Source organism: Poromitra crassiceps (genome assembly GCF_964638095.1).
Source record: "Poromitra crassiceps genome assembly, chromosome: 17".
Classification (NCBI taxonomy): Eukaryota; Metazoa; Chordata; class Actinopteri; order Beryciformes; family Melamphaidae; genus Poromitra; species Poromitra crassiceps.
The window spans coordinates 22,003,765-22,027,023 of NC_139635.1; the positions used below are offsets into that span (position 1 = coordinate 22,003,765).

Here is a 23,259-nt window from a genome sequence, read left to right on the forward strand (position 1 = left end):
TACTTTTATTTTGAAACTTAGAGCGGACGTAGTGATGTTATATCTACGCTACTTGACGTAAGGTGTGCTCACCGGCCGGTCGCAAAACACATGTCGCTCTTCAACCTATGGTTCTATCTAATCAAAAACGCCTAGCTGGGATTGGGAACGAACAACGTATTGTTTGTTGTAATGGTTTAATGAAGCAGTGATGTGTGGTTTTGTTTAATGTAACTGTGAAGTGAAGGCATTGTTATTGTGACAGTCATGCTAACGTTAGCTTCTATTGACATTGGAGTGGATGGCTGTGGCTTCATGCTGATGCTAGCGTTGTAGGTTGTAGGTTGTATGGTTAATAATATTCTGTGTGAAGATATTTTCTGAGATAAATGGGCCTTGATGCTCAAGGCCCATTTATCTCAGAAAATATCTTCACAACTAAACAACTAAATAACATAAGATAATTTCATAGTTGTAGCTACTGTGATGCTGTGCATGTTGGCGCATGTCATTTGTTTGAATAATTTCATAGTGAGATGATGAGCTCGTGTGGAGAGGAGGTGGTGAGGAGTGAAGCAGAAACATTATGTAATGACACACTATGACAATAGTAACTGATAATTTGGTCCTGCATAGCCTACTGATATTTTCTGTGTTTTTTTTTTAGAAAACTGTTTAGAACTCTGACTTAATGATTTTGCTTTATTTATTTTATTTTGTTGTTTATTTGATTGTCTGTTCCAATTTTGTAAATGTTTAGTCTGATTTTTTTGTATAATGTACTGATTATTAATGCCAGACTTTGTTGATTGAAAAAAAAAGAAAAAAAATTGAAAAAAAAAAAAAAAAAACTCCGGGGCTAGGAAAAAAACATCCAGGGCTCTAGCCCCGGAAGCCCAGGGCTAGCGACGCCCCTGCTGGTGACGCGGAATGTCCTCTGTAAATGCCTCCCCCTGGCTAACAGATGACATCCGTATGCTGAGACGGCAATGTCGCAAGGTAGAGCGACTGTGGAAATCCACCAATCTCCAGGTTCACCGTCTTTTTCTGAAAGAACTCTATTCTGAGTTCAATGATAGGGTTAAAAATGCCAGGGCTGCCTACTTTTCAAACCTCATCTCATCCAGTAAACACAACCCCAGAGTGCTTTTTAAAACCATAAACAACATTGTCAGCCCTCCTACCCCCTCTGTTCCTGTCTTTTCAAATGACGACTGCAACCGCTTTCTTTTATTTTTTGTTAACAAGGTTGCTGATGTGACGGCGAGCATCACTGCCTCCCACTCCCCCCTCCCTATCTGTCCAGTTAGGCAGACAAACTTGAGCAATTTCTCTTGCATGACCTTAGCTGACCTATACGATTTAGTGAACACTATGAAATCATCTTCAAGCCCCCTGGATATTTTACCAACCCCCTTAAGGAAGTTATCTGCTCTATAGGCCCCTCCCTGGTCCACATTATAAACTGCTCCATTGAATCTGGTTCTGTCCCATCTTATTTTGAGCAGGCGGTTGTTCAGCCCCTCCTTAACTCATTCACCGCCAGTTTAGGACTGCCAATATTTAGCACAGGCCAAAGATTTTCATGATTGTTGGTCATCTTTCAAGACCCACAGTAAATTATCTATTAGCACCAGAGTGATTTGCAATACCTCAAAATGAAGATGTACGTCTCTGGGTTCACCAGGAGAAAAAAAAGTGAGCTTTTAGCATGTTCTGTACTCTACTTATAGCCATTTATATACACCCTGTTTTCACCACAAAGGTCTCTCTGAGAAGGCAAATAGGAGAAAAAGGCATTTTTGTAAAGAAGACATTCTCAGGCAGATCTCACTCTCAATTCTTTTATTTTGAACTGTATTGACATCAGACATGTAAATACTATTCGTTATGACACAAATGACAAAAAAAAAAATATATATATATATATATATGAAGTGATTTTTTTACATTCAGCAATAGTTTACTCAGTGTGAGTGTGAATGTGTGTGTGCGCGCGGGGCCCATGTGTGTCTCTTTACATTACATTTCGTCATTTAGCAGACACTTTTATCCAAAGCGACTTACAATGTCACATTGTCAACATTAGTGGAATCAACTGTGGAACATCATCTACACAGATACACCCTTGCAGCAGTAGAGTAAAACATCAATGCTTTTTTTTTTTTGTGTGTTTTTTTTTTGTGTTTTTTTTGGGGGGTGAAGAAGGGGGGGAAGATGCTAGATGGGGGGAGGGGGTTTGGGGTGGAGAAGGGGGGGGGAGATGCTACATCAAAAGGGTTAGTTCAGGAGGGACTCAAGTGGAGCTTGAAAAGGTGAGTTTTTTTTTCAAAGGTGGACTCACTGAAAACTAAAATAAAAAGTTGAAAAAAGAAAAGAAAAGGAGTTTTCAATCTTCGGCGAAAGATGGGCAGGGATTCGGCCGTCCTGACCTCAGTGGGGAGTTCGTTCTACCACTGAGGGGAATTTACTCTTTATGTCACAATATATCGTCCCACAATATATCGCGATATCAAAACGTGACAATATGTATCGTTGAGATGAAATCTCATATCGCGAGAAAAATAAGCTGAACATGGTGGCACTGATCTGCATCTGATTGCATGCTCGCTCTCCTTTTCATTGCTTTTTTGAACAGACGAGGGACGTTACAGACACGGAGGATGAAAATGGTGAAATTACTCAAATTAGCGTGAAGGATGCCCCCTCAACTTACAAATCGATCGCAAAAAATATCGTATCGTATTGTTATCGTGAACCCAATATCGTCTATTGTATCGTATCGTGAACCTAGTGTATCGTGACACCCCTACTCTTTATAGTTCAGAGTGTCATGGTAGACCTCAAAGCAGGGGACCCTGCACAAGGGGATGCGGCAGAAGTTGCACTGGAAACGTGTCTCCTTTCTGTTGTTGTCCCGGTACGGGATGGGATTAGCACCTCATTTTGGCTCTCTCGTGAGGGAGAAATCCACAAACGCTACGGATTAGCCTCCTGAAAATCTGCGCAAGATCGGCACGGCCTGGGGTCCTCCAGGCTACAGCGAGGTGCTCGACGCAGGTAAATGACGTGCAGCGCACAGGCCCTCTTGAGGCGTCCTTGAGGCATTCTCTCAGTCTCTGGATTGCCTTTGCCACGGGAGGGTCTGGTGAGACGAAGGAGGAGCACGGCCGGGAGAAAACCCACAGAGCCTAGATCCTCCATGCACCGAAGGGCCAATACTGCGGCGTAGCACTAGCTCTATTGCAGCGGATTGGGCGTTCACGTTTACCCCTCCCGCGGGCAACGTTGCAGATAGAGTAGTAAGGCTGATCCGAGCGGCTTCTGGGACGCGAGTCGGGGTCTTAATTGGCCTCGGCTGGGTCTACTGGGCAAGGGTGTATGATGTTGACAGACCCGAAACACCTAACGACCCCAGATAACATCACTGATGACGCGTCCCAGCGCATGCGGCAGTAGTGTATTTGAGAATATAGAATTCTGGCTTGCCTCTGGCCAGTGACACTTAGGAAAGACTAGGTGACAACCAAGTATAGTTTGGTGACGAGCTGGAGAGACAGTTGACGGCCGGAGAGACGGCAACCCGGTACGGGATGGGATTAGCACCTCATTTTGGCTCTCTCGTGAGGGAGAAATCCACAAACGCTACGGATTAGCCTCCTGAAAATCTGCGCAAGATCGGCGCGGCCTGGGGTCCTCCAGGCTAGAGCGAGGTGCTCGACGCAGGTAAATGACGTGCAGCGCACAGGCCCTCTTGAGGCGTCCTTGAGGCATTCTCTCAGTCTCTGGATTGCCTTTGCCACGGGAGGGTCTGGTGAGACGAAGGAGGAGCACGGCCGGGAGAAAACCCACAGAGCCTAGATCCTCCATGCACCGAAGGGCCAATACTGCGGCGTAGCACTAGCTCTATTGCAGCGGATTGGGCGTTCACCTTTACCCCTCCCGCGGGCAACGTTGCAGATAGAGTAGTAAGGCTGATCCGAGCGGCTTCTGGGACGCGAGTCGGGGTCTTAATTGGCCTCGGCTGGGTCTACTGGGCGAGGGTGTATGATGTTGACAGACCCGAAACACCTAACGACCCCAGATAACATCACTGATGACGCGTCCCAGCGCATGCGGCAGTAGTGTATTTGAGAATATTGTTGGCCATACACACCTTGCATCTCTTTGCTGGGTTGTCATTGTTGGGGGTGGGGTCATTCCTGACAGGGAAATGCTTTGCCAGGTTGGCAGACAGCCTACTCGGACGGTCAGCATATGGAGCTCTATGGAGCTTTGTGGCAGTGGTCCACGCCTGTATCAGACTCTCCTGGAACGCATACATGGTCTTTACAGTGCCCTGTGGGTTTTTAGCTCTGTACAGGACGAAAGCGTTGTGGAGGCAGATTTGGAACATGTAAAGAACAAATTTAGTTGTCCATTTATAGGACTTTCTGATGAACGGGTAATACGAAATCATTTGATCCAGCCTATCAACACCGTTCATAGACTGGTTGTACTCTATCACAGAGACAGGCTTCTCCTTCACCACCTTCCCCCTCACACCTTTCTTCCACATCAAGACTGGTCTCATCTCGTTCTGGTGAAATGTGGATACCATTCTCACAACATTTGTGTCCCGCCATGCCAAGCACAGAACCCGGTCAGTGTGGAAGGCAATTCTGCCCCCTGGTTGCAGGGTGGCCTTCTCAGCATGGTGTACAGCTGGTGGTTCTCCTCTATGCTTTCGCAGTGTGCCACATACATGTGTCCCCAGATCTAGCAGGATATCACACATGTTTACAGAATTGTAGAAGTTATCCATGTACAGTTTGTAGCCCTGCTGTTCCAGCCCCAACAGGAGACCACACACTGTATCTACAAGAGATTTACCGTCTCCACAATAAGGCATCAAATTATAACAAAATCCTGTCTGGGACTCACATAACACATAACTTTTGATCCCGTAACGCACAGGTTTCTGTGGGTTAAAAACTTTGAAGCTCAATCTGCTTTTCCACAGTAAAGTTCCTTCATCTATTGAGATGTTCTGGCCTGGCTGGTAGAGTTCCTGGAACTTGTTCACTAGCATATCTAAGACTGGGCGGACTTTGTGCAACCTGTCATCCTTGTTTCTCACTGCTGTGTTGTCAGTAAAATGCAGGAAACGCGTAATGATCTGGAACCTGTTTCGGGACATTGTCTTACCAAAATAGGGGGTCTCCATCACCTCGCTCGTGGACCAGTAAGTCTCCAGGTCAGGCTTTACAATGAGCCCAGTCAGGAAGAGGAGCCCTAGGAAGGCCTTCAGTTCAGGAATGTCAACAGGTTTCCATGCCTCGAGTCTTACACTTGTTGTGCCAGCCTCAATTTGCTGCTGTGCATACAGGTTGGTCTGGTCCACAACATACTGCAGCAGCTCTTCTGTAAGGATGAGTTCCAGGAAGTCCACCGGCTTGTCCGACTCCAGCGCAGCAGCACTGTTCAGCAGGCCAGGAACAGCAGTGAACGGGATGTCCTCTGGCTCCCACGGCACTTCGTCCATGCAGTACCATTGCTGCTCTGGATACAGGATAGGTGTTATAAAAATATAGAAATACAAATACATTACTATAGCACACTCACACACATTGCACACACGCACAAGCTTGTAGATCAGCTATATTGGGCAAAGAGGGAAAATGAACATACCTTTGGTGCAGTCTTTTTTTTTGCCCTTCTTGGGTTGGTCATTGGACTGTCCCTCTCCATCTGCACCACGGCCTGTAAATAAAGAAATACATACATTACAATACAATTTACAACACACACACAACATGTATAATTGTGAGCTTGTAGATCAGCCATTTTGGACAAAGACACAAAAGAGGGAAACAAGATCTTACCTTTTGATCTAGGTTGTTTTTTCTTTGATGTGGGCTCACTGGGTTCTGCAACAATCAGCTTGTCCTCATCTGAAATAAAAGCAACATATCCTCAGTAAACTATATAATCACATTTAGTACAGAGAGACAGTGTAGTGTCTCAGTAAACTATATAATCACATTTAGTACAGAGAGACAGTGTAGTGTCTCAGTAAACTATATAATCACATTTAGTACAGAGAGACAGTGTAGTGTCTCAGTAAACTATATAATCACATTTAGTACAGAGACAGTGTGGTGTACTAGTGTCTCAGTAAACTATACGATCAGTAGCCACACACACACACACACACACACACACACACACACACTGATGACATCATCACTGGGACTTTGTGCGTGAAGCTGGTACTGGTACTGTCTGTACAATATGCATATATATCAACAACAAAATTACTCCTTACCATCGGGGTCCTGTCGCATTGGGGTCCAGTCTTCTTCGCCCTCGACATGGACAACTGGCGGTGTGACCATCTCCTCTTCAGAAGAATGGGAGCTTGATGGCTGAGAGTCAAAGTCACTTTCCATGTAATCCCGGCGCGTCTTTGCACGGCGCAAATGCGCCCTGGAAAATGGCTCCTCCTGGGGAATCATGTCTGTTGTTGTGTTGCTCTCGTTCTCCTCCTCGTCACCAAATTCTGACTCCGTCTCGTCTCGCAAATGCGCCCTGGAAAATGGCTCCTCCTGGGGAATCCTGTCTGTCGCTGTGTTCTCCTCCTCGTCAGAAAGTTCTGACTCCGTCTCGTCTCGTTCGGGCTGGGACACAGGAACGGGGTTGGGTTTGGGACCAGGCGCTGGAACCGGATCGATGGTGGTCACAGGTTTGACAACCGCAAACATCTCATCCAGTGTCCGCTGCCCAGCAGCAAGGCCAGCAGCAAGGCGAACAGCTCGGGCACCGCCGCGCCGAGGGGCGATGCGGTGTTTGGTCTTTCCTTTTGCCTTCACCATGACTGACTAGACTACGACTACTACAACTAACTAACTAAACTATACTACAGACTATACTACAACTAACTAACGCTAACTAAACTGACGACTATAGGCTACTAGCTACTGTAATCTCTTCAACTTCAACTTCAACTCAACTCAGCACACTGTCACAACCGTACACAATGGCGTCTCTCTCCTACTCTGCAAAGAGGCAGCGTTTCTCACGGCTTTTGTCTTCTTGCCTCCTCCCCCATTTAAAAAAAACAGCTGCGGTATGTGTTTGATCGTGTGCTGTCGGCTTGACTTTGAAGGCAGGGACCTGTGTCTGTGTCACAGGCTGGGAAAGTGTTTGAACTATGCCCTGCAGTAATAAAAACAAAAACACGTCAAACACGTCATTGGCGGGGAGGGCTATTTCTGATAACACGTCAAAGACGTCGTTGGCGGTGAATGAGTTAAAAAACCCAACCTTGACCCCTCCCTCCCAAAACATTACAGGCCCATCTCAAAGCTCCCGTTTGTGACCAAACTATTAGAAAAAGTAATTTCATCCCAACTTAACATCTTTCTCGGAGAAAATGACAGTCAGCCAATCAGGCTTCAGAAAGAACCACTCCACAGAATCTGCTCTACTCAGAGTCTCCAATGACATTGTAATGGCATCAGATGCAGGTAAATGTGCAATTCTGGTGCTATTAGATCTTAGCGCAGCTTTCGACACGGTAGATCACCGCATCATGTTAGACAGGCTTAGAAGGTGGGCCGGCATTTCAGGGACTGCCCTCCAGTGGTTTGCCTCGTATCTAAACGGGAGAAGCTTCTCAGTGGCCGTGGGCCCTTTTAGGTCCAATAGGGCTCCCCTACCCTGCCAGGGGTCCATTCTGGCCCCTTTCCTTTTTGCCCTGTACATGCTCCCTTTGGGCCTTTTAATCAGCAAGTTCAAGGGTGTTTCCTATCACTGCTATGCTGATGATATTCAGTTATACTTCTCCTTTAAGCCCGACAAGATGAGAGGAAGAGGAAATTAGCACCCTACTTGGATGTCTGTCAGCAATTGAGGAGTGGATGTCGAGAAATTTCCTCCAACTCAATGCGGCAAAGACAGAAGTGCTTATTATAGCTTCTGATGACATCGCCTCTATGGTAGCCAAGCGCTTGGGACCCCTAAGTGGAAATGTTCTTCCAAACATCAGGAACTTGGGTGTAATCTTTGATCAGTCAATGCACCTTGAGAAGCATATAAAAGCTCTGACACGCACCTGTTTTTTCCACCTCAGGAACATCGCCAGACTCAGACCCATTGTTCAAGTTCAAGTTCAAGTTCATTTATTGTCTGCTTTCACAGAAATTTGTTGTAATGTGCAACAAGTGCCAACATACAGAAAGTCAAAAGATACAAAAAGATAAAAGACACATGGGCACATACAGACTTAAACTTACAGCAATGTAAAAACCAGACAAAAAATGTAGAATATAAAAAATAGAAGATAAGGACAGCAATAAATCCACCTGGAGTTTGTAGGGACAGGCAAGTCCGACACATCCACCTCATTTCCATTAAATAGACTAACACTAACACCCCCCCCCCCCCCCTCAATTCAATCAAATCATTCAATGGCTACCCCAAAAGTCGCGCCTATTTACCCCCCTGCTTATTCAAGAGGGTGATTGCGTGAGGCACAAAAGAGTTTTTGGTCCTGTTCAGCCGACACCGCGGGACTCGGAGCCGCCTGCCCGATGTAAGCAGCTCAAAGTCCTGCTGGAGGGGATGAGAGGGATCATTTACTATTTTTTGGGCCAAACGCACAGTTGCTGCATTCTGGCTGTCAAGGAAGCCCTGGTTGACGGGTCGACCGATGATCTTGGAGGCCGCTTTGATCCATCTGGCCACTTTATTTTTAGCTTGTACTGTAAGACTATTGTACCATACAGTGCCACAGTATTGGATGATACTCTGTATGGTGGAACAATAGAACAGCTGGAGGATTTCCGGGCTAGCCCCATAAGCCCTCAATCTCCTCAAAAAGTACATACACTGTTGCACTTTTGCACAGACATGATCCACCTGGATAGACCAGCCCAGGGTGTGGTCCACCCGCACACCCAGGTATTTGTAGGATTCCACCTGCTTTAAGGGAATCCTGTGGATGTATACTGGTGTTCGGTTGGCAATTGACCTCGGGTCGAAGATGACCTCCTCTGTCTTTGACATTCTGTCTTCTGTCTTGATACATTGTATCCCATGCAGAGCTGGAAATCTCTGTTCATTTTTTTACATCATTGCGGCTAGACTACTGCAATTCCTTGTTCACCTGCCTGAGCAAAGCATCAGTGAACCGGCTACAACTGGTCCAAAACGCCACTAGGTCCAAAAAGTGATCCCACATAACTCCAATATTAGTCTCCCTGCACTGGCTTCCTGTCCAGTTCAGGATCCACTTCAAGGTCCTAGTTTTTACTCACAGAGCTGTCCATGGTCTAGCTAGCCCCTGCCTACATTGATGCACTTATCCACCCTTATAGGAGGAGGGGGGGGGGGGGAGTGCAGTGGTAAGCGCTGTCGCCTCACAGCTCGAAGGTCCTGGGTTCGATTCCCACCTCGGACGCTGTGAACGCTGAATGCGTCCGCATGTCCTCGAGTGCCCACCGCCCGGGTGGGGTCGTCAAAAGCGCCCTTCTGTGTGGAGTTTGCATGTTCTCCCCGTGCCTCCTGGGGGTTTCCTTCATATAGGAACCCCTTCACCAAAACATGCAATATCCTGGTTGCTGATGTGGTGCCTCCTCTGGTCGTGAAGGGCGCCTGTTCGGAGGGAGGGAAACTCGTTGGAATAGCGTGATCCTCCCACGTGCTATGTCCTACCGGTGAAGCTTCCCCTGTCAGGTGAAAAGAAGCGGCTGGCTAACTGCCCATGTCTCGGAGGAAGCATGGAGCCAGCTTTCGGCTCTCCCCAGATCGGCAGAGGGTGGAGCAGCAACCAGGATAATCTGTGCTTCTGTGGAGATCTTCAAGGGGCAGCTGAAGACCCACCTTTTCAGACAGGCGTTTGGACTTTTGTAGATGGAACTGTTGATTTTGTACTCTGAACTCTGAGTCTGCATGTTGTGTATTATCTTGATGTCCTTTTTTGCTGTATTTTATATTTTGTTGGATTTTTATATTTTGATTTTAAACCACTGTGAAACACTCTGTGCATCCGTGCTGAGAAGGGTGCTATACAAATAAAGTTTTACTTACTTACTTACTTGCTCCCTTTTATATAAAAAGGAGGGATATAGTGCCATGTGCAAAACAAAAATCTGAATTTATTCATTTACTCATTGTACATTTAAAAGTACTAAAGTAGAATATGCATTTAAATGACTCAAGTAAGAGTAAAAGTAGCACTATAAAATACTTTGAAAGTACAAATAAAATAAAAAACTACCAGAGTACTTGTACTTGAGTACTTTCCAACTGTTTTTCACACAATCCTTTTGTATTGAAATGCATAACGATGAACTTTGTTGATGATATTCTCCACTGTTAAAGATACAGGAGTCGATATGGCTCCACAATGGCCTCCATCTATTGGGAGGGGGACTTTAAAGTGAGTGTTGGTGGTGGTCTTGCAGTAGCCAGCCGTAAACAGATATCTACATCTGTAGCCTGTACTACAAAGCAAGATTAGTGGTTTAGCGAGGTAACTTCAGGTTTAACCCTGGTTTAGCCATACTACAAAGCAAGTTAACTTCTAATCACCATGGCAACTCATGCTGCAAAGCTAACCTGGTCCCGACCAGGTTAGCTTCAGAGGATAAGATCAAAATCCATGACAGACCCATATAATCGGCTCTCTGGAGTCACTCACCATTCATATAAGATCGCCATATGAAAAATAGATTGCAGTCAACTGAGAATAGAACAAGAAAAACATGTGTGGCTCTGTAGGCTACATAATTAAATTAAGCCTACTTACCACTTTATGTCTTAACAGCTCAACGATGCGTGGAGAAATATGATCACTATTAATCACGCAGCGCATATCATACACGGAGCCTTAAATGGAGTGAGGGTGATATTCTCCTACATGCCAGAAAAGCATATACATATAATATAGATATGGGATAAATATGGGATAGCCCCAATAGGCTACTAAATATGCAGGCTACTCTTGCATGTTTCAGCTGGAACTGTGTCCTGTAGGCTGTATGCCAATATATGAGCAAAAATAGGCTAGTTTTTATCAATGAAAACTATGCCCGCATCGTCTCAATTCAGTTCAGCAGTTTTCTCTTTTATATTAGGCATCAGCATTATCATTATTTTATATATTAATTATTCGATCAGTGCAACTACACACATAATGAGTGATAGAGATCATTATTCATTGAGCATGCGTTTCTAAATCTATGGTCTAAATAGGTTTACAGATTGTGGAAATTTATAGGCTGAGATTACACATTTAAGGGACAGAAATCGCTGATCAAAGTAAATCAAATGACTGATGTGAATACAAGCGGCAGCTTTAGCAGTCCTTCAGCAGATTATATCCAACGCGGATTTTCATTCTGACATAGGTTACATTAAATATCCGCTAAAACTCTGATCACGCACTGCGCTTTCATTGAATGAGGAAATGGGTGTGGGCGTGGATCAACTCAGCTGTTCATAATGTGATTGGCTAGCGCACCTCTTTCGCGTGGACGCGCGCCTGTGCACGAGCGAAAAACGTGCGCGTGCACAGGCAGATCCCAGATAAAGCCAGCTTCAGTTATCGAGTAGAAAACCAGCGTCGTAGTATCGTTAAACTAGATAGCTTTGATCCTGTTCAGTCAAACCAGATCAAAGTGACAGATCGCGGGTCTGTTAAGATAGCTTCGTAGTACAGGCTACTGGTGCACAACTCTTGTGAAGTCGTTAAGGGCCACCCACTATACCAAAACAAAACAAAACATGGCAGACATATGAATTGACCAACCAGGGACCTCCTTATTTGTGTGATGCAACTTGTGGGCAGTACATTTTCAATGATGCACCAATGCACGTAGAGAGCCGGACTTCCGCCATGCATGATGCTATAAGAGCCAGGGGATTTCCTCTGGCAAAACCCGGAAATGCTGACTTATGATTCAGACCCTCCATTTTTGTCAGTGATAACTTAACACATTCACTGCCAGACGTTTTTTTTTTACTGTAGGTAGGTTCTGCCAGAGGGTTTTTTTGAGGATTCTTGCTCATCTTTCAAGACCCGAGGATTCTTTTCTGCTAAGATTTTGTGAACACACAATATCTCAAAAGAACTAATAGAATGTGTGCTTTCTCTGTCTAAAAGAGTTAGTTTGTAGAGTTAGTAGTTATGTAAGCATTAGCAGTTGAATACAGCATGGTTTCAGCGTCAGAAAAATTATTCAGAGATAAACGGCTTTTTGTGAAATTCGATAGAACAGTCACTTTAACCATTCATTTTTGGCATCAGTAAGACGTCAGACATCTAAACAATAGTTTTGAACAGTAATTTCCTCCATAACAGCAGGAAACCCCCCTCTGCTTCCAACTCCTCCCTCCGTGGGCGTTCTTCTTGGCTGCAGCGGCCGTGGCACAAGCTTGTCACCAGTCTCACTGCTTTGCTGCTGCTGCTACCTGTCTGCGCGGCCGCTCTTTGAGGAAGTCTGGATGGACTCGCTCGCTTCTTGGAGTTTTGGTTGAGAGCTTTGATGAAGCTTTTGCGATTCTGGTCATATTTATGCTGCGTGTTTCAAAGTGTGTTCCACCGTAATCTATTATGCAAATTTGCAATCCCGCATCGCCAGCAATCAGCGCGAAAACGAAAGCGTTTTCGCCAATCCATTTTCATGAGAATGGCTTCGAGGAAACTGCTTTTTGCTTGCCTTCCTCTAGTCTGGGAGAGCACTGTCGCCACTTAGTGGGTCGGTGGAATGGGTTGTAAACGTTCGGTGGCTTCAATAATTATATAAGAGATGTAAAAGGGTTAGATGCACATCCCACGGTCAAAAAATTTTTTTTTGACGGAGTAATACGTCGTTGGCAGTGAACCGTTGGATTTTTTTTGACGGAGTAATACGTCGTTGGCAGTGAACGTGTTAAAGGGATAGTTCGGTTTGTTTGAAGTGGGGTCCTATCAGCTAGTTTGATAACTGAAATAGCTGCTGCCGGGCAGGGGTGCAAACTCGGCATAACACCTGGACAAATGCGCAAGGCAGACTGTTATCTTGCCTGCGTTAAGCCACGCGCAAACAGGTGTGCAGTGTAAATAGGGGATATCGCCTGCAGTGATGGGCAAGCTACCGTAATTTCCGCACTATAAGCCGCACCGGAGTATAAGCCGCAGCAGCAAAATTGCCTGTTTGTTATTATATAAGCCGCACCGGACTATAAGCCGCAGGTGTTTTAACTCATTGAGTGCCAAGGACGGACATGTTCGTCATTTCAAATAGTAACGTAGAGTGCCAAGGACGGACATGTTCGTCAATTGCGTTTTTTGACGGTGGGGCGTCGATCAAAGCCTTCTGCCTCTGATGTACAAATATTATAGCTATTGGATGTGTCTAACCTATTTTACAGAACCCTTAGGTGGCGACAGTGCTCTCCACATAACAGAAAGGCAAGGAAAAAACAAAGAAGAAGTCGTTATGGAAACGGAAATCGCATCGCATCCGTATGCATCGATATGCTGAAGCACGTTACTGCAGCTGTGCCTGCAGCAGCCAATCTGCTCCCACAATTGAGCCGCTCCGTGTCGGTTGCGACAGCACATCGGCACATCCACACCGTGGAGTTGTTATTATTCTCAACTGGAAGCATCGTTGCCGGTGACAAACACACGCGGAACGCTGTAAAAAAGCAGGATGAGCACCCTTCACTGTGCGCACAGCAAACTCAGCAGAGAGCCACCACAGACAGGAGGAGGAGTGTGCAGTTGAGGCGAGGCGGGGCGGGGCGGGGCGGGGCGGGGCGGGGCGGGGGGGGGGGGGGAGGGCACGCAGAGCAGCACACAACACCCAGACAGACCCAGGCAGCAGGACAGGATTGACAAACGCAAGCCAGAATATCCGATGCCCACCAGCAGCAAATCAAGACCAGCAAGAAGCTGCAACCAGCAGCGCACGCAGGGGCCAGCGCTGCTGGTTGTAGCTAAAAAAATATTATTCTGCCAAACAGAATTCCCTGGCCTTCACTGTTTTATTGAAGGAAATTATTTTTGAGGTGTGACTACATTAGAAAAGATTAGCTTCAGAGTCAGTGATGTGCTTGAAATGTTTAATTTCACAAAAGGCCAATTATCTCAGCTTCTAGAAAAAAATTGCTGTTTTTGGATGAATCAAGCTATCTTCTCCGGCTCATAACTAAAGAACGGAAAATGGGATCAATAAACTTTTTTTTGCAGATGATAGAATAGAGTCTCATCGTTCTTTGTGCGTGTTCAGTGTTTACATAGTAATATCACACAATATTCTGTGGGCCTCGAGAAATCACTGAAAACGCTCTGAAACTCTGGCACTGGGAGCATCCGTCCTCCAAAAGTGGCTGGCACTCAATGAGTTAATGTTGTTGTTTTTTTTTTTTTTTTTTTTTTATTATTGTGTTTCAATGTTTAATTACCATATGTAAGGGTTCATGCACAGAGGGGATTGTCGGGAAAGAGATGGCTGTTTGAGGAAGCTCCCATTTATTAACATTTCAACAAAACAACATAACACAACACCACCTGTGTTTTTTTTTACAGTGCACACAGTGTCCGCGGTGTGGTGAAAAGAGGGCAAGAGAGGAAATTAAAACAGAAGTGGATTTATAGTTAGAAAGAGTGCTAAAAAAGAGAGAATTCATTTTTTTTTTTTTTTTTTCCGAAAAAATCCATAGATAAGCCGCACCGTTATATAAGCCGCAGGGCCAAAAAATGGGGAAAAAGCCACGGCTTATAGTCCGAAATTTACGGTACTTGGAAAATGTAGTAAGCTAAGCTATCAGTTACTCTCAATTAAATATAGCTAAACTACATTGAAGCTATCCCCAGAGAAATGTAGCAAGCTAAGCTACGAGCAACATGGCAAAAGCAGCTTGCTACATCAAAGCTACTTTTTTCTCACATTGAATTAACTTCATGTAGAACAACTTTCAACCAAACAAATAGGCAGGTAAAAGAAAATATCATTTTGATTGTTTATTATATTATAAAACACACTGAAACTCTCACTGGCACAATATTCAAAAACAGACAATAAAACCTGAAAGTCTTCTTCATCACTGCCAGTGGCTCCCTCTGGCTCTGCCATCTTTCAAAGTTCGTTGCTGATGTGACTTCGCCAGCACATGACATATTTTGCCCTACCCTTAACCAATCGTCAGTCTTCATTGCCTAAACCCAACCCAGTCAGAGGCAGAGTAGTGCCGGGTCTTGCTGCAAGAGAGGCAATGATGCTAAAAAGCAAGGATGAAACAACAACACTGTCTTGTTGTCCGTCATAATGGAACTGGAAGTGCTTTATTGGCTACACAGGCACACTTGACATATGCAATGTCTCCTCCTGTTTAATCCAAACCGCAGCAGAAATCTCCACTGCGTGCTTTGCTCATGGATTTTCTCTGGCGAGTAGCTTGTAGCTTTTGCGGGAAGCTACAAGCTACTTGGGTCTATAAATAGCTTAGCTACTGAAAAAGCTACTTGGTTCAAAAGTAGTGAAGCTACCACCAAGCTACTGAGAAATGTAGTTAAGCTATGTAGCTTCACTACTTGTAGCAAGCTACTGCCCAACACTGATCGCCTGTACGAAGATAGGGCCCCTTGTGTTCCGGTTAATGGCTAGAGTAGTCAGATTGTCTGAACTGCTGCTCATTTGGCCTGGACACTCTGCTGCTAGTTCCAGTGTGCTGCTGCTACCTGGGCCTGGACGATAAATGTCAATTCATTTCTTGCTTATTCATTGGCTCATTTCACCTGATAAGTAAAATACATAACCTGATTGCTAAATTGTACTGTCCCCTGCGGTGACTATTCATGACCATATCGCCTATCCACAGTATTGTCTGTCTATTATCTGTTAGTATCTGTTCTGCTCTTCTCTTCCCCCCCTCTTCTGCTTCCTCCCCACCTCCTCCCCCCATCCCCCCTCTCCCTCCCCTGCTCCCTCCCTACCTCCTCCCTCTTCCTGCTCTCTCCTCCCCCACATTCCCCCTGCTCTCCCTCCCCTGCTCCTCCCTTTTCGTGATCTCTCCTCCCCCACATCCCCATGTTCCCTCCCCACCTCCTCCCTTCCCTATTCTCTCCTCCCCCACATTCCATCCCCCTTTTCTCCCTTTCTCTCTGTCTCTCTCTATCATATGATTGTTCAATCTTGTTGTTATTATTACTACTGTAATTGTTACTGTTGTGTCAGCTAGATTTAGCTAGACATATTCTCTGTGAAGTCCTCTGAGACATGCTTGTGAATTAGGGATATACAAATAAAGTTGACTTCACTCAAATTCTGCTTTCTACCACAATTATTTTCAGGTAAACTGCCATCTGAAAATATTGTCCATATAGAAAGTGGAACGTGAAACGTAACTAAACCTTGTGACAGCCGGTCTGCTTTCTGATGGAAAGACTCTATAAGGCCGACACAATGCTGATCCACACTGACAACTTCACTTGACTCTATTTGCCACAGTTGATAGACTGACTAACCCTCTCTGTGTCAAGTCAAGTCAAGTCAAGTTTATTTGTATAGCACATTTCATACACAGAGGCAATTCAAAGTGCTTCACATAAAATGGTTGACAGGAAAAGAAAAGAAAAGAAGAGAGTAAAAGGGACATTTAAAAGCATCACAACAAAACTTAAAAAAAAAGAGTATAAAAAGTGCATTAAGCAACTTCATTAAGCACATAAAATGGTTGACAGGAAAGTAACGAAAAGAAGAAATAAAATGGACATTTAAAAGCATCAACAAAACTTTAAAAAAAAAAAAGAGTATAAAAAGTGCAATAAGCAACAGGCGCAGCAGTTGCAGAAAGAGCTAAAACTTATAGAGGACTCATTGGGTTTGCATAGTAGCTGTCAGCAGTTAAAAGCGACGGTAAACATAAAAGTCTTTAGTCTATTTTTAAAAGTAAGTAAGGTTGGGGTAGATCTGAGGTTTTCAGGCAATTTGTTCCAACTAGCAGAAGCATAGTGGGTAAATGCAGCCTTCCCATGATTTGATTTGATCCTAGGGACAGTTAATAAGCTGGGCCCTGTTGACCTAAGCGTTCTAGACGGTTCGTAGCGTGGCATAGCAATTCAGCTATGTATTTTGGGCCTAGGCCATTAAGTGATTTATAGACTAATAACAGTATTTTAATATCTATTCTCTGACACACTGGCAACCAGTGTAAGGACTTAAGAACTGGAGTGATATGATCAGCTTTCTTAGTCTTCTTTGGACTCTAGCAGCAGCATTCTGAATGAGTTGAAGTTGCCTTCTTTTTTGGAGAGACCAGAAAAAAGGCTATTGCAGTAGTCTAACCTACTATAAATGAAGGCATGAATTAGTTTTTCTAGATCCTGTCTGGACATGTATCCCCTAATTCTTGCTATATTTTTAAGATGATAAAAAGCAGATTTTCTAATTGACTTAATGTGGGAGTTAAAGTTGAGATCGGAATCAATAATAACTCCAAGATTTTTGACTTGATCCTTAGGCTTCAGGGATAGAGACTCAAGGCATGCAGTGATTTTAAGCCTTTGTTCTTTGGGGCCAAAGACGATCACCTCAGTTTTGTCTTTGTTTAGCTGTAGGAAATTCTGGCACATCCAGTTATTTATTTGATCAATGCACTGGCACAATGATTCTATGGGGGCATAGTCAGCTGAGGAAAGAGTTATATACAACTGAGTGTTAGGCTACTTTGTTTTTTTGCATAATTAGGCCTAGAGGGAGCATATAGCACCTGGGTTTCTCTCTACTGTCAAATGTCAAATGAGTTTGCTGCCTTTTTTACGGACAAAATTATTAATATCAGGCAAGCTATTAGTGGCTCCACACCAATAAATGCTGTGACATCATCCTACCCGCAGATCCCTAGCTCGATAAATTTGTCCCAGTTCAGCGTTATCGACCACGACATCTTAGAGGAAACTGTGCAAGGCCTTAAATCATCTTCGTGCTGTCTCGATACCCTTCCAACAAGCTTTTTTAAAAGCGTTTATAACTGTCTGTCGTCGGACCTATTGCAAATAGTTAATAGCTCCCTTTTGACCGGCACTTTTCCTGAGTCCCTGAAAACTGCAGTTATTAAACCCCTACTAAAAAAGCGTAGCCTTGATGCATCGGTAATCAGTAACTACAGACCAATATCTAATCTCCCCTTTATAGCCAAAATAATTGAAAAGGTTGTTTACCTACAACTCAATAGATTCCTAACCTCAAATGATAGATAAACTAGATAAACTCCAATCAGGCTTTCGCCCCATCACAGCACACAAACCGCACTTACTAAAGTCATGAATGACATTAGAATGAACTCAGACTCAGGCAAAAATTTGATTCTAGTGCTACTGGATCTTAGCGCATTTGACACTGTTGACCACTCAATTTTATTGGACAGACTGGAAAACTGGGTTGGGCTATCGGGTACGGTCCTCCAGTGGTTCAGGTCCTATCTTCAAGACAGGAAGTACTTTGTCTCCATTGGCAATTACACATCTGACCTAACTAGGATGACTTGTGGGGTGCCTCAAGGATCCATTATGGGGCCCGTTCTCTTCAACCTTTATATGCTCCCTCTAGGCCTAATTATGCAAAAAAAACAAAGTAGCGTATCATAACTACGCAGACGACACTCAGTTGTATATAACTCTTTCCTCAGCTGACTATGCTCCCATAGAATCATTGTGACAGTGCATTGATCAAATAAATAACTGGATGTGCCAGAATTTCCTACAGCTAAACAAAGACAAAACAGAGGTGATCATCTTTGGTCCCAAAGAACAAAGGCTTAAAATCACTGCACAAGTATCAAAAGAAGTGAAGTCAGCACACTGCATCCACTTAACTCACAGTTTATTTGTTATATTGACGTTTTGGTCGTGAGACCTTCATCAGAATGAAGCACAAAATGACAGAGCACCCATATATACAAGTCAAACATCTCCCACTAATGGGCGTGGGGGAAAGAAAACAGGTGAAAGCAATCAACCATTAAGGTGAATCATCACAGGGTGCATCTTGCTTCACATAAAAACAAAATAATGGAGAAAGACATTCTCAAGAGATAATACACAAAAAAGTACATTTTAAGATAGTATAGCCTAGTGTAGGAAGCAAAGTTGTCGGTACACTAGAAAATACAGTAAACAAGGAACAAGGGCTAGTCTAAAACAATTCTGTAGAAAAACATTCTATAGAGAAACATTTAGAAAAGGAGGGGCCAAGGCAGTTTCTCTGCAAAGGGTAGGATAAAGATGCCCACACATAAATATTAAAATAGAAATAAAGAAATACGGGAGGGATGACCTCCAGGGCAGCTAAAGTGAGCAATGCTAATGTCAGACAGGATGTAGGCTGATCACAAATATCTAATTGAGTCTGTACTCATGAGGGTAAGTATAGAAGTCTATCAAATGTAAAAAAATAAATAAAGGAATGGTCTAATATCAAATGACTCATTCAAGCCTCTGGCAAAGGTATCTAAGGTAGAGATCCAGAAAGCTTCCCTCCTAAGGAGTAAATTATTAATATCACCTCCCCTAGGTGGCAGTTTGACATGCTCTATACCAAAATATTTGAGTGAAGAGATACAATGTTTGGCCTGGAAGAAATTAAGTGCCAGAGGATTCTTAAAATCCTTAGTCCTAATATCACTCCTGTGTTCGGATATTCTGGTTTTTAAAGCTCTGGAAGATTTGCCAATGTAGACTGATCCACACAAACATTTAATCATATAAATAATATTCGATGTGGTACAGCTGATGATACCCTTTATTTTAAATGTTTTACCCGTCACTGGATGGTTGAATGTATGACATTTGTGGGTGAATTTACATTGGGCACAATCACCACATTTATAGTTACCATCGGGAATGTTATTAAGAAAATGGGTGTGGGTTGCCTCAAATGCGACCTGACCAGGAAGTTCTTCAGGTTGGGAGGTCTTCTGTAAACAACACGTGTCTGTAAACAACCTTATTCAGAGCAGGATCAGAGCTTAAAATGGACCAGTGTTTTTTAACAATTTTTTCGAACTGCCTGCCAAGGGGAGAATATTGGATCAGACAATTGATTGGTTGTTCTCCGTTATGTCTCTCTCTAGTGGAGAGACAGTCAACTTGTGAACAATGCTGAAATCTATTGGAAGCTGGTTCAATCCAGTGTTCAGGATAGCCCCGCCGTCGAAAACGTGTCTCAAGATCCTTTGAGTGCATTTTGAAAGCTACATCTGAACTGCAGGTCCTACGTATACGCTTAAATTGGCCAATAGGAATACCCTTTTTGAGAGGTGTGGGGTGGTAACTGTCAGCATGGAGGAGGGAATTACGGTCTGTAGGTTTAGTGTTAGGAGATGTTTGACTTGTATATATGGGTGCTCTGTCATTTTGTGCTTCATTCTGATGAAGGTCTCACGACCGAAACGTCAATATAACAAATAAACTGTGAGTTAAGCGGATGCAGTGTGCGGACTTCACTTCTTTTGATACTTGTTACTGCCATTGTTGTCCTGCACCTGCAGCTCCGAGTGGATGTGCCCGCTTTTCCTTTTGTTTAAAATCACTGCACGCCTTGAGTCTGGATCCCTGAAGCCTAAGGATCAAGTCAAAAATCTTGGCGTTATTATTGATTCCGATCTCAACTTTAACTCCCACATTAAGTCAATCAGAAAATCAGCTTTTTATCATCTTAAAAATATAGCAAGAATTAGGGGCTACATGTCCAGACAGGATCTAGAAAAACTAATTCACGCCTTCATCTATAGTAGGTTAGACTACTGCAATAGCCTTTTCTCTGGTCTCTCCAAAAAAGAACTTAGGCAACTTCAGCTCATTCAGAATGCTGCTGCTAGAGTTCTAACGAAGAATAAGAAAGCTGATCATATCACTCCAGTTCTTAAGTCCTTACACTGGTTGCCAGTGTGTCATAGAATAGATTTTAAAATACTGTTATTAGTCTATAAATCACTTAATGGCCTAGGCCCAAAATACATAGCTGAATTGCTCCCACGCTACGAACCATCTAGACCTCTTAGGTCAGCAGGGTGAGGTCCAGCTAACTGTCCCTATAGGATCAAATCAAATCATGGGAAGGCTGCATTTACCCACGATGCTTCTGCTAGCTGGAACAAATTGCCTGAAGACCTCAGATCTGCCCCAACTTTACTTACTTTTAAAAATAGACTAAAGACTTTTATGTTTACCATCGCTTTTAACTGCTGACAGCTGTTTCTCAATCACTATTATACAATTGGTTTTAAAACATAGATGATTGCAATTACTGCTAAAAGCTGCAGGTCTGGGGGATGGTTCCGTAATACGGATATACTCACAAGAGGGTGAGGTGATGCGTCAGGAGGGACGCACGCGTAAGGGGAGCTTAAAAGAGGACACCGTACCCAGACCTGAGTTTTATGTGTGTAGTCATGTTTCTTATATATTCATGATGTCGGGGGACTAAATATAGATAAATTGATTTATTCCATTATGCAAACCCAATGAGTCCTCTATAAGTTTTTAGCTCTTTTTGCAACTGCTGCGCCTGTTGCTTAATGCACTTTTTATACTCTTTTTTTTAAGTTTTGTTGTGATGCTTTTAAATGTCCATTTTATTCTCTTCTTTTATTCTTTTATTTTCCTGTCAACCATTTTATGTGAAGCACTTTGAATTGCCTCTGTGTATGAAATGTGCTATACAAATAAACTTGACTTGACTTGACTTGAGTCACTGGATTATGAAACGCTGGATTGTTGAAAGCTTTCAGGGATATTTCATTGTATATCTATTTGCTTTATTCTTTATTCAGATTGAGTGGCTGCAACTTGTCAGAGACTTACTTTGAAGTCCTGGTCTCAGCTCTAAAGTCCAACCCCGCCCATCTGAGAGAGCTGGACCTGAGTGGATGCAGGTTGTCAGAGTCTGACTGTGAAGTCCTGAAGTCCACCGTGTCACATCTGAGAGAGCTGGACCTGAGTAACAACAACTTACAGGATTCAGTGGTGAAGCTGCTCTCTGCTCCACCCTTCAGTCTAGAGACTCTCAGGTAAAATCAGTTTACAGTTTTTCTCAGCTGATTTGACACATTTCTCCAAACTAAGGTCTGTTCTCTCAAAAAAAGGATTCCTGAATCTGCAAAGGTCGCCTTGCAGATGTACACAATGATTTGAGTTTTCTTGATCAAGCTTCATATACACAGCAGCGAAGGTCAGTGACTGAGAGAAGATCATCCATGCTCTGATATCTTGTCATTAGATTACCACACCTTTCTCTCAGCCATAATTCACTGTCACATCTCCAGCTGCTTCAGAATAGAGCAGCTAGATATTAACCATTTGGAATGTGACATCATCATCTCCAACACCTGTCCTCTGTAGGGTTTAATAATTTTCCCAAAAATGGGGCATAGCGGGAAACAGGAAATGAAGCCCTATTTCCCGGGAATCCAGGGACATTGTTTTTTTTCTTTTTCTTTTTTGTGTGTGCATAAACCTATGGGTTCCCAACCTGATGCTGTAATATTTCTGATATCCACAATAAAATAAAATCGTAATGCATTTGCTGGCATTAATAATTATTAAAGAAAAATAACACCATTTATGTTAACCAAAATTTGAAATTAAGATCATAAAAACTTCATATGAAATGTCACGTTCATTACCTATCATCTGTCTGCTGATAACAGCCTCATGGAAATTATATTCGACAATAAATAAACAAAATTTGTTAAAGCACTTTATTTGGGAAGTGATATTGGACAATAAACAAACAAAATGTAATTTAAAGTAATTTGGCATAATTCAATTAAGCTGAGACGCATTCCATAGCGTTCAGCAGCCTTCTATAGCCAAACAATGTTGGATAGCAGCCTAATAAAGTAAATGAGTTTCCCCAAATGTGCAGTAACCCGCTCCTTGACCCTCAGACTACATTAATTGTATCACTCGCTCAGCTTAGATCATCCTCATTGTTTTTGTTGCTTCTAAAGTATTTCCATGCAAAACTAGTGGCAGACATCGGGGTGCAAGGCTGCGAGATATATAGTATAGCCTATAATCATGTTACATTGTACAGTGATTAGTGAAACTGCCCATTAAAAGTGACAATGAAAAGCCATTGTGTGCAGACTAGTATTGCGGTTTCACTCTGAAACGACCATTATGCACATGAATAGAATCACCAAACTTGTTTTTACTGAATGTAAATGCATTTCAGTTCTCAACCCTGCGCTGCTTTTCTCTCACAACACAGCAAATTTACTTGACACGACTAAAAATGAACACAA

General features: G+C 43.4%; 1 protein-coding gene across 1 annotated transcript in view; it reads left to right on the forward strand.

Annotated features, from left to right (window-relative positions):
- LOC310792253 (NACHT, LRR and PYD domains-containing protein 4C-like) overlaps nt 1-23,259 on the forward strand; it is a gene marked incomplete at both ends in the record, with an annotated part of 430,843 nt that overhangs the window by 401,195 nt on the left and 6,389 nt on the right. Inside the window, one exon of the mRNA XM_083653978.1 lies at nt 21,784-22,020. Within this exon, the coding sequence (XP_083510104.1) occupies nt 21,784-22,020 (237 nt within the window). The remainder of the gene's footprint in view (nt 1-21,783; nt 22,021-23,259) is intronic.